The sequence below is a fragment of the Montipora capricornis genome, chromosome 2 (genome assembly GCF_036669925.1).
Source record: "Montipora capricornis isolate CH-2021 chromosome 2, ASM3666992v2, whole genome shotgun sequence".
NCBI lineage: Eukaryota > Metazoa > Cnidaria > Anthozoa > Scleractinia > Acroporidae > Montipora > Montipora capricornis.
In genome coordinates this window covers 49,336,814-49,349,508 of record NC_090884.1, presented here as the reverse complement: position 1 = coordinate 49,349,508, position 12,695 = coordinate 49,336,814, and the positions used below count along the sequence as shown (strand labels likewise).

Here is a 12,695-nt window from a genome sequence, read left to right as displayed (position 1 = left end):
TGATACTCCATACAATCGCTAGACATTCCTTTACAATTGTGGAGTAGTTCCTTTCTGCACCTGTCAATTTCTTGCTTGCATAGCAAACAGGAAACAACTTGTCATCATGTTTCTGCATTAATACTGCACCAATTCCACTGTTGGAGGCGTCCGTCCATAAGAAATAAGTTTTAGCTGGATCAGGGAGCTGTAGAATAGGCTCACTTCTTATGTAAGACTTGATTGTTCGCTAGGCTTTCTCTTGTGCCTCACCCCACACAACTTTATTAGGCTGGCCTTTCCGTGTGAGATCAGATAAGGGCACTGCAATCGCTGCAAAGCTGGGGATGAAATCTCTGTGGTATCCTGCTAGACCCATAAATGATCGCACCTGTTTCTTTGTACTTGGCCTCGGGGCATCTTCTTCCTTGCCCCAGTCGATGGCCTAAGAAATCCACACTGTTTACTCCGAATAGGCACTTAGTAGGTCTAATAGTCAACCCCACATGTACAAGGCGCGAAAATAGCTCCCTTAGGGCTATAATATGTTCTTCCCACGTACGGGTGTGAACCAATATATCATCCCAGTAGAGATCAACATTGGCTAGATCTTCTAGCAACTTCTTCATTGCACGCTTCAGCGTTGCTGCCGAGTTGATCATTTCAAACGGCATCTTCAAGAACTCGTACGACCCGTCAGGTGTTACGAACGCCGTTTTCTGAATGTCCTCCTCTGGTATTGTTATCTGCCAATATCCCTTGCTAAGGTCAGTTTTTGAGTAGAACGTGTCTCCGCTAAGCTTCTGAAACAAATGTTCAGGAGTTGGCATAGGCTGGGGATCAAATACAGTTAGTTTATTTAATTTCCGATAATCAACGCACACGCGGTTTGTGTTGTCTTTTTTCTTCACTTCTACCACAGGTGACGCATACGGAGAGCTGGACTCTCTAATAACTCCCATTTTGATTATGTCGGCAATATCTCTTCTCAGCGATTCTCTGATGCTGTAAGGTACTGGATAAGGTCTTGATCTAACCGGCTCCTCTGAAATGACTTTAATATGATGCTGAACGAGATCTGTGCCACCTGGTGCTTCAGTAAACAAATTCGTAAACTGTTTAGCCAAATCCATAAATTCATTCCTTTGCTCATCCGTCAGATTTGGTCCGGTTTTAACATCCTCGATCGATTCCTTGGCTACTGATATCCACCAATCTTTAAAAAATCAACGTTTTCTCCCTCTGCTTCATCAGCTTTAGCTGCACGGTCGACAGCATCGTCTATACACGTAGCGCCTACTCCACCTGCTACTGCTCCTTCGGCTGTAGTCTCCTCTCGCTCAAAGTACTTTTTAAGTAGGTTAGCGTGGTAAACTTTCTCCTTGCCTTTCACTTTCACTTTGTAGTCATTGAGACCTACCACAGAACCAACTTCAAAGGGACCCTTCCACTGCATAAGTAGCTTGTTATGGTCGGTAGGTAGCAGTATAAGCACTTTCTCACCTGACTGGAACTTCCTAACTTTAGACTTGCGGTCGTAATAATGCTTTCCTTTTTGCTGGGCTTTTTCCAGTTCACTATGGGCAAGTTTAAGGGTATCTTCTAACTTCTCTCGTAATTCAAAAACGCACAGGTAACTGTTCTTTACCTCAGGCTCATCAACTTCTTTCGTCCACAGCTGTTTGAGTATAGCCGTTGGTCCTCTGGCAGCTCTTCCATATAACAGCTCAAACGGTGAAAAACCAGTGGACTCTTAGGGAACTTCGCGATAAGCAAACAGGAGCGGGTTTATGTAGCGATGCCACTGTCTTGGCTGCTCACTACACAGTCTCTTCAGCATAGACTTCATCGTTCCATTGAACTTCTCCGACAAACCGTTACACATCGAGTGATAGGGTGTTGTTGTAAGCTGTTTAATGCTTAGTAGTGGGGTGACTTCTCTCATGCAGTCAGAAACAAACTGCGTACCGAGATCACCCAAGATTTCTTCGGGTACTCCTAGACAGCTGAAGATATCAACCAATGCCTCTGCTACAGTCTCTGTGTCTCTGTGTTCTTTAGTGGCACAGCCTCTGGGTAGCGAGTCGAAAAATCTACCAGTGTCAATATATATCTGTGTCCTTCTTCACTCAGGGGACTGATAGGACCAACAAGATCTATTGCTACTCTCTTAAGGGGCTTGTCTATCAGCGGCATCTTCTCTAACGGTACCTTTGGCACTGATCCTTTACTTACGGTCTTCTGACACACGTCACAGGACTTGCAAAATCGGATTACGTCACCTTGAATTCCAGGCCAATAAAATGCACTCTGGATCTTATCTGTTGTCTTCTTGATGCCCATGTGACCACCCATGATCGATCCGTGAGCTACTTCCATTATGGGAAGTCTCAACTTCTCAGGTACCATAACTTGTTTAAGCAGTTTACCACCATTAATGTAAGGATGCTTGTGCAGGCGGTACAGTACTCCAAATTTTTCTTCAAATGAAATCTCCGCCTGACCCTTCACTGGCATACCGTCTCGATCCCAATACTTACGCAAACTCTCATCTTCACGCTGCATCTGCTTGAGCTTCTCTCTATCCACAATAGGATTTTCACGGGTACTAGGCACCTTCAAAGTAGTGCGTTCATCCTTTTTCTTAGCTTGAGTTCGGGTAGTTACTGCACAAACCTCTTGCCAACTGGGATCTGGATTTTTTGCGTCCCTTGCATCACGTACGTTACCAATAATTAGGTCGTAGATAGGATCTGAAAGGCACTGCGCCTTTACATGACCCTTAAGATAAGGCGTATCAACATAAATTCTTGCTATAGGTACCTTCCTCGCTGTGTTGTCAATAAGCAACATGACGTTAAAATCTGTGGTGAACTGATCTTCGTCGACAAGGTCCTTCTTGACTACAACTCCACTGCAACCGGTATCTCTTAAAACGTCGACAGTCTTCTCTCCAACTCTGCCTTTTACAACTGGCATCTTACTTCTTACTCCAGTTAAGGGTTCAACACAGGTATTACTTAGCAACGGAACTTTCTTGCCACAGGCTAACAGAAACTTATCATTTTGAATACACAACTTGAGTTCCTCGGCGGTAGCGTTAAGATCTGTTGACTTAACCAAACAGCCAGCACTAACTTGACCCCGTTGCACAGGGTTACCATGTTTACCTTGGCCTCCTGACTTTCGTCCACTTGATCGACAGTTCCTCGCCTCATGGCCTTGCTTGCCACATAGGAAACACTTTCTTGCTGGAGTTGGGCAGATAAGAGGCCCTGACTGTAAATACCGAGAATCTGCCGACAGTTGCAAAATTTCATAATTTATTTTATTTTACCTAAAAGATCCTTTTGGTGAACTATTTTCAAAAATGGAAATAAAAAGTTCCATCGCGCTGTGCTTTTTCCGAAAAATCCAAAAGTTCAAATTACGCCGAGGCGGCCCCTGACCCCTGGGAAAAACAATGAAAAATTCTGCAACCTCGCCAACTCCGTATGCGACAACGCGGTGAATTCCCGGTTTGATTTTTTGGATATTGGTAAAAGGACCCTTTGTCTTTTAAAAAATGTAACCTTCATATAATTTTGTCAAGTTTAAGACAACATAAAAACTCGTTGAAATAACCCACTTTCAATCTTTTGGGTTGAGGTGAAGTAAAGGCCAACTTTAAAGGCCTATAAAAATCCTGGTATATAAATTTACGTGTCATATTGTACATCAGCTGAAAGCTTTATCCTCGTAGGTCATTATCTCCAACTGTCGATTTTGGCCCGCAAAAATTAGCGTATCCAGTTTAAAAAGAGTTCGGGCTATTTTGACCGGAAATTCAATGCAAATTGCTGAGCAGATGTGACGCAAGAGGTCACGGCCAATCCTAATCAGTTTGCAAATATTGCATCTTTTTTCTCTTCTGATTTAAAATGTCGGCAAAGAGCGCCTTGAAGTACTTCAATGACGTTTCATTATATTTAACGAGCATACAAGCACGCCACTTATCATTTTATTAATCTTAGATCTAACTGAACGATAACGGTCGTCGTCGCGTTGATGCATAGTCCCGGGTGCATAAATACACAGCGAAGCTTAATACAAAGTTGAAGAGAATAGGATAGACTTACTAACTGTAGTTACTCTTTAGAATAACGCGATGTCATCCCAGGAGCTCCCCATTTTACTCAATTTTTGACCGAAAAGGTCAACAAAACAGACTTACAAAACAAAATGATCAATGAAAATGTGCGTCCTCGCGTGCAGTTCTTGCTTACCGTAATTCGTTCATACATTTTAAACTGCTGATAGTACCAATTGCTTACGTCTTTTTCTTGCCTGTAGAAGAAAAGAAATGAGGAAAAAGAAACCAATCAAGAGTAAAAGAGTAGCACATTCTGACAACATTATCGTCTCGTTAAAGGGCTGTTTTAGGGTTCTTTCTTCTCGCAACTTTTGAGAATTCTTTTTTAACAAAGAAAAACAGTTACCATAAGGCACTTGTACCATCGCGTCGAGTAAAGTATTACAAACATGTCAAATTTGATTTGCGTGATAATATAACTTCGCGTGACGTAACCAAAAAGTACGGATTTGTCTGCAGAACAGCAAGGATCAGATGTTCGGGAAACTCTTCTCAAAATGCAGCCCTGAAAACATCTCGAAATGAGACGACCTGAGACTTACAAGAAAAAAAGGTCATAGTAATGGTCTGCAATGAATTTGACCAGGCTTTCCGATTTTCTACAAAACCCCACCGAAAGTAAAAGTCGAAGAATGTTGTCAAAGTTACTTGGACTCAGCTCTAAACGGCATGATATGTGTAAGACCAATTATCAATGAATCTAAATGAATTTGACCGGGGTCTTACCATGCGAATACAGCCATTTCTCCTCTCCTCGCCGCTGTCGCCGCCCGCTACGAACGTTTTGCGGGTCTTTATTTAGTAAAATCCAACTAGTGGTCTATTATCAATACTGCATTCTTATTGGTTGAGCTACTACTAAGCTATATGTTATAGCCCACTAGTAGCGAAAAGCGCGGGCTTTTTGGCGGCAAAAAAGGATTAAAGTCAAGCTTTAAGTGGCTAAAAGTTTTTTATTCTCGATATTTTTGACCAACTAGTTGGATTTTACTAAAACAATTATTCCTCTCGCCCTCATGGCGTCTGAGTCAATAGCCCATTCGGCCTTCGGCCTCATGGGTACCGACTCAAAGCCCATTCGGGCTCGAAGAATAATTGTTAAATATAAAAAAAAAACACCGAATAAAAAGGAACACCCACTTTTAAAAAGCACTAACTTGATATATGTGTGACAACATGTAAATTGTGTTTGTGCATTTGTAAACGGTCTTATAAAGATAGACTGTGATAAAATTGGTGACAATAGAGGCTCCAAAGATATATCTTACAGCCCCTTTTACGGAACTGGAGGCAGGGACCCTGGCAACAAGTGAATTGTCTATTCGTCTTGTTAATCAGAATTGCATCTTGTTGTATCTTGCTTTTGCTTCGGTCGAGAGTCCCATTTCATGCGAGCTTCCAGCGATTTGAAGGGGATTTTGAGGGGGTATGCCTTTTTTCCTTTTGGTGGGGTTTTGAAGAAAACGGAGAAATTGATCAGATTCATTGATAATTGAAGATCTTGATGTTCCTTACACTTGTAGATCAATAAGATCAAGGCAGCCGTTTCAAGTTGATTTTCGTTTTTGGGTCTTAGGGCTGATGTGGTCGTTTTCTACCCACCCTCAGATGTTTATTTCCAAGCAATAGGATCGGATAGCATCGAGGAAGCTATCCTCTTCGAGCGGTGCCCGCAACGCGCGCGAGTAAAGACAGAACGCGTAAGTGGCAGGCTAGGGCGACCCCATCCCGGCCATCTCGCGTCTCTTTCTGGTGCTCACTCGTCTGTCTCCTCCGTAGAAGCATGTTTGCTATTATTACTGGAATACCAGGCGGGAGCCTCTGCGGAGGAGAGAAGCGAGGGGCACCAGAAAGAGGAACGCGAAATGACTGCGGTGCGGTCGCTCCGGTTTAGCGCTCTTTGCTGGCTTGCATCGCTCACCACTCGAAAAGAATAGCTCGCTTGAGCCTACCCTTTGCCAAAGTGTGGCTGTACCCTCCGCCTTTTTCGTTTTTTCCCCTACCTTCTTTCTACGCCTCTATTCTGAGTTTTTACGCAAACCCCACTACCGATATCTGTCAGTGATCAAAACAATTTTATCTTCAAAATCTTTTTGTTATGAATATGTACTCGGGGCATTTCGTTTTTTCAAGTGACAAGGATGATCGATTGATAGCCATTCTTTTGGATCACTTCCGTCGCTTGAAGTCTGTCCGGGTTATTTATCCAAAATTTTCAAAAAAGTTCTTCGTCTAGGGGCATCCCAGAGCCGATGTACACGGGTATTCTTTGAAAGGGGTTTACTACCATGCCCAACTAGAAGAAAGGGTTTCGCTGGTTGATAAGACGAAAGTTGACTCACTGCTATTAATTCCACAGTCCCTTTTAGCTGTAGAGGACTTAAATATGTCCTGTGGTCTCGGTTGGAACTGAACATCCATCTGGTCAATTGCTGTTCTGCAGCCAACTCCGTGGGACGGCTTCGTCACGTGATGTTATAACACAAATCAGATAATATTTTACTCGACACAATGGTACTAGTGCCGTTTCGTAACAGTGTTGTTCATGGTTAAAAGAGAATTCTAAAACGAAAAATCGTGCTAAAAACGTTCAAAAAAAGAAAGAACCTTACAACAACGAGACGATAATTTTTTCAGAATGTCATGGAATGTGCAACTCTTTTGCATGACATTCGTTTTGGAATGCGAATTATTGGTGAAAAAGGTCGTAAGTTTTTCTCTTACTCTTGATTGGTTTCTTTTTCTTCATTTTTTTTTTCTACAGGCAAGAAAAATATTTGAGTGATTGGCTTTATCATTTATGAACGTTTTACGGTAAGCAAGAACTGCAAGGACGCACATCTTCATTGATCATTTCTTTGGCAGTGTGTTTTGTTGACCTTTTCGGTCAAAAATTGAGTAAGATAGGGAGCTCCTAGAATTACATCGCGTTATTTTAAACTAACAGTAACAACAGTAAGTCTACCCAATTCTCTTCAATTTTGTAATAAGTTTCGCTGTGTATGTGAATCAAATTTTACATCAATTTGTTGGACTACACATCAACGCGATCGACGACTGTTATCTTCGTCTAGACCTAAGATAAATAAAATGATATGTGGTGTGCTTGTATGATCGTTAAATATATTGAAAGGTCATTGAAGTACTTCAAGGCGCTCTTTGCTGCCATTTTCAATCAGAAAGAGAAAAAAGATGCATTATTTGTAAACTGAAGGTTTGGCCGTGACCTCTTGCGTGACATGCATCCGCTCAGCAATCTGCATTGAATTTTTGGTCAAAATAGCCCGAACTCTTTTCAAACTGGATGCGCTAATTTTTGCGGGCTAAAATCGACAGTTGGAGAAAATGACCTACAAGGATAAAGCTTTCAGCTGATGTACAATATGACACGTAAATTTATATACTAGGATTTTTTATAGGCCTTTCACGTTGGCCTTTATTTCACCTCAACCCAAAAGATTGAAAGTGGGTTATTTCAACGAGTTTTTATGTTGTCTTAAATTTGACAAAATTACATGAAGTTTACATTTTTCAAACGACAAAGGGTCCTTTTACCAATATCCAAAATGGCAAACGCATACGGATACGCATGCATTAACGAAGTTAACGAAGTTGCAGAATTTTTCATTGTTTTTCCGAAGGTTTGGGACCGCCTCGGGGTAATTTGAACTTTTGGATTTTTCGGAAAAAGCAAAGCGCTATGGAACTTTTTATTTACATTTTTGAAAATAGTTCACCAAATGGGTCTTTTAGGTAGAATAAAAGAAATTGTGAAATTTTGCAACTGTCAGCGGATTCTCGATATTTACAGTCAGGGCCTCTTAATTGCTTTGTGTCCGCGGGCATTACACCTGTAACACTGGAGAGCTGTTGTATCACACTGTGCATTCTTTGTTTCTTCCACCTTGGACTGTACTACCGGCTTCTTGGTCGCTAGAGCTAAACAGGTGCTTTCCATGTGCTTCCAAGTATTGATCGGCGATTTTCGCTATCTGGTCAAGCGTTTCCGGGGCTCTTTCACGAAGGTGAATAGCTAACTCTTTTGGACAAGAGTCAATAAACTGTTCTTCCACAATTAGATCTTTCAGGCCTTCAAAAGAACGTTCAGTGTGCGACAGTTCCAACCACCGCAACAAGTATCTCTCCAGTCGCACTAAAAACTGCTCTGGGCTCTCATCAACTTCCGGCTTTGATGCCCTAAATTTACGGCGATAACCATCCTCCGTTAGGTCATATCTCTTCATCAAAGCTAGTTTTACTCGGTCATAATCTTGGGCTGCTTCCTCGGATAACCACGAATAAACTTCTAGCACACGTCCAGACAAAAGAGCACTAAGTTTCGAATCCCATCCTGTCTTCTCCCATTTAGCTGTCGCTGCAAATCTTTCAAATCTTTGTAAATAAGCATCCAAGTCGTCCTTGGCATCGACAAATGAGGGAAGCTTGGGTGCCTTGGCCCTATCCTCTCTCACTTCAGGACGCCCGTCAGCACTCTCCACAGCCAAACGTGCAATCTCCAGCTCATGTTCTCTTTTTGCTGCTTCAATACCCTCTTTCTGTTTCAACAGCTTCGCTTCCATCTCCAATTTTCTTAGTTCGCGTTCTTGTTGCCTAGTTTCTCTCTCTTCGTCTTCTCTTCTGCGCCTTTCCTCCTTCTCTTCCTCTTCCTTTCTTTTTGTCCTCCTCAAGCATTCGACGCCTCTCTTCCTTTTCCTCTTCTAATTGCCTTCTTTTTTCTTCTCTTTCTTCCTGTTCCCTTCTTCGCTCTTCTTCAAACTGTCTGCGTTTCTCTTCCTTTTCTTCCTCCAATTTTCTGCGTTTTTCTTCTTTTTCTTCCTCTTCCCTTCTTCTTTCTTCTTCCAATTGTCTACGTCTTTCTTCTTTTTTTTCCTCTTCCCTCACAAACTCGCGAAGCTTTTCTCCCTCTAATCCGAACTTTTCTCCAATCTGTATGAACTTATCCATTTCCACAGCAGTAGTTCACTCAATATCTACTTCCTTGAAACACTTCTTCTTACTTTTTTTGTAACTCCTTCTTCTTGAGATGCCCTTTCCTGGTTACTGTAGTCGCCAAACAAATGAATTCCTCTCCCGGACAGGCCCCCAATGTTACGAGTTCAAATGTTTTGAGGACAGGTAGCTTGCAGACTAAACTGAACGCAGGGTTGTCGGAACAACATCAAGAAGATTTATTCCAAAAATGAACGTAGTTTCCACGAAGACTCCAAACAACACGAACTTGATAAACTTACACGACCTCCGCAAACTTGAATAAACACAGCTTCAGTCACACTTGACTAAACACGGCTAACGCCAACTCTCTTCACTTGTGAAAAACTAGTTAAAAAAACTTCGCATGGACTCGTCTACTTATATACTCTGACAATAATCTTCTAGAACTTTCTAAATTAGTAATCAATCTAATTATAGAAAGATTACAAAACACACCGATTTAGAAACGCTTACGCACAAACCTACAAATAAACAAACTACGAACTCTTACGAAGCATCTAGAAAGTAACACTAGTCACGCAATGCTATTTTTCGTAACACCAATGATTGCTTGCTGATAGGGTATTCGAAGAAGTACAAGGAAGGAAGGAACTGGCCAAAGCAGTGAAAAGCTTTTGCAAAGCAGCTGCTTAGAAACATTCTATAATTCTCCTCTTAAAAGGAGTAACTGCAAATAAACGTAGCGCACAAAAAATCGAGTCTGGGTTTTCAGAAAGAGGAGAGGATAGCACGGCGACCACTGTCGACTAACTCAGGTATCCATTGGATAGTGATCAATTTACTGCCTCTGCTAACTCTGATTTACTGAACAGAACCATCAACGTTTGAGACAACTATTAAAGAGGTTAAGCATGACGTTTATCCCAAACGGGAAACGACGTCGTGAGTGAAATTGAGATTTTGCCAAAAATGTAAGAACCCTGCTTGATATTAGCTCATTTCTGTCCTCTTAGCTCGAGATATCAAGAAACGTTTTAAAGGAACGAGACAAGTTAAAATGAGAAAATTTCTACGCTTTTATGTCAAGTAGGAGCCTGCCGTTTTCCGTTGGCCATTGGCTGTAAACGTCATACTTAAAGAAAAAGTACTGGCTAGAATTTTTTCTGAATAGAAAGTTCTTTATCTGCATTGTCATACTTGACCACTCATTTGTACTTAACATGTTTAAGTAGCCAACAATAACGCTTCAATTGAAATCCGCCATCTTAGTCAAGGATTTCTTCGGATGACTAGATGTACTTGACTTAAACAAGGAATGCACAGGCGAGGGGAGCGATACTTTGAAGACTTGAGTCTTAACAATGCGGGACTCAATCCCAGGCCACTTTAGAGGAAGCCAAGTGCTTTCACCACCGCGCCACATCTGTTCCACCAAAGACGAAAATTGTTGTGAAAAAAATTGGGAAGCCAAGAATTTTGCAAAGCGTTTATAGGATTTAGAACTTGTGAGCAAAGGCCAACCAAAATATATAACTTTGCATTCCGGTCGGACGAGTTTCCAGCTAATAATATCCCTTTTCCTGTCCTCAAGTAACTCGTGAAAGTTGTTCTGAAAGAGAACCTCTGCAATAAGCGGTGATCTCTGTCGTAGTGTGACGGTTGTCGAAATCTTCTTCTCTGGACTACACTCAGAAGCGGACGAAAAATATAAATTACTATGTGAGAAACAGGAAACCTGAACCGTTATTTATCAAATTGATTTTGCAGCACTATTGATCTTTCTGCTCTGGGTCTCACTTGGTATATTAAAATTTACTTTCCGTCGAGTGGGCGGAGGTGTCCTAAACATTCCTAATCATGGATGGTTTACGATAGAGATTTGTTTGGCGTTTGCGGGCAAGGCAAACGACAGGCTTCTTCATTTCAAAAATGCTATTCCCTTTTCTTGAGAATTTGCTGTGTCCCTCTTATTTTTTTTAGAATCTGTTAGATAACTGTAGCGAACAGGCAAGAAAGAAGCCGAAATCAAGCGTAGAAGTTCCCAGATTTTTGGTGGAACTTAAACTTCAGCCTGCTGTTCTCTGTTAATCCCTCCCCAATTTTGTTTCCACCCCCATCCCAACGGAATGCCGCAAACGTGGATGGTAAGGAAAGGAACTTTATTTAAGTGTCTAGTCTTCTAGCGCTGGAGCATTAATTGGGGACACTGTAAACTCAAATCAACAATTAACACAAACCAAATTAAATGTTGGGCTTTGAGTAGTGGGAAAGACCGGAGTACCCAGAGAAAAGCCTCTCGCTGCAGAGTAGAGAACCAACAAACTCAACCCACATATGACATCGAATCTGGGAAATGAACCCGGCTCACATTGGCGGGAGGCGTGTGCTCTCACCACTGCGCCATCCTTGCACCCCATAATGTGTGTCATTTGAAGCTTTTGCTTGTACAAGATGTTGGGTTCTTGATCAAAAAGGGGAACGGCAAACGCAAGTGTGGCTTCTTCTTTTCAGTTATCGGTACAACCTACCGTGACTACAGCGAGTGTCTATCACAGCGACAATTAGCTCATATTTTTAGCGAAAGCACTATCAAGTGTGCTGCGTAACGTTTAAACCACAGTTGCTCCCACCCTCCAGCGACGAATTATCAATTTCTGGGACTTTTGTCGGAAAGATTTGTGTGTGTCATGCTTCCTAAAAGGTCTTTTTACGATATTAGACCTAAAGGGAATTTACAAAATCTGTGAAACGTTACGTCAGTTGAACCCGACTTCAGGTACGACTGCGCCGGAATTAAATGATGAATGCTCCAATCTTTGCTACCACATATTAATAACTCAAAATCATGATTGTTCCCACAGAAATATCAAATATTGTATTAAGAAATGCTATATCTGCGAATATTTAACAATTATTCTACAAGGGCTCGCTGGATATGAAGTGATAGATAAACGTGCCTTGTTGGTTGTAATTATTTTATATCCAGCAAGCCTGAGTAGAATAATTGTTTTATTAAAACTCTGGGATCAACAACTCTTCTTTGGTGTTCCCGGGGGTAGTATTGTCGACTAAAGCATCAATTTCTGCCTCGGTCAATTCCGGCCCAAAACTGCTTTTATCGGCCACTTTATTCTCAGAGCTGCAAAAATTCTTTTCAGCTCGCTTAATTGCTGACGCGTTCCTTGACCATATTAGGTACAGCAGAAATAGTTAGCAACTATTCACTGAAGTGGAAGTGGCTAGCATTAGCCACCGACACTGAGGTGAATAGTTGTTTTAGTATATATGTTACAGTTAAATTTAAATTTAGGTTAATTTTAATTTCAACCTACAATACTCGTCACATTTGTTGGAACACCCATCCCCGTTTCCCCCTTCCTCCAATGTTGATTTTCACAACTACTAACAGTCGCCCGAAAAATTCTCACACAACATTGAATTGGGGGGTGGGGGATGTTTATTTATTTTATTTATTTATTAAACATCGCCTTCTAAATAAACTATTAACAAAACATGACGACGTACACAAAAAATAAACAAATACTGGGTGAAGGCAGGGTATCCACAACAGCTGACGCCAATTACTGTGGGCCCAAGATTAACAAAGTTCTAAACACTCAAATAAAATAGT

General features: G+C 41.5%; 1 protein-coding gene across 1 annotated transcript; it reads right to left on the bottom strand.

Annotated features, from left to right (window-relative positions):
* Positions 1 to 1,177: 1,177 nt before the first annotated feature.
* Positions 1,178 to 4,854, bottom strand: LOC138037450 (uncharacterized). The gene is made up of 4 exons (XM_068883372.1): positions 4,838 to 4,854; positions 4,245 to 4,305; positions 2,077 to 3,258; positions 1,178 to 1,705 (listed from the first exon to the last, which is right to left on the bottom strand). The coding sequence occupies exons 1-4, from the start codon at positions 4,852 to 4,854 to the stop codon at positions 1,178 to 1,180; spliced, it is 1,788 nt and encodes a 595-aa protein (XP_068739473.1).
* Between the last annotated feature and the right edge of the window lie 7,841 nt (positions 4,855 to 12,695).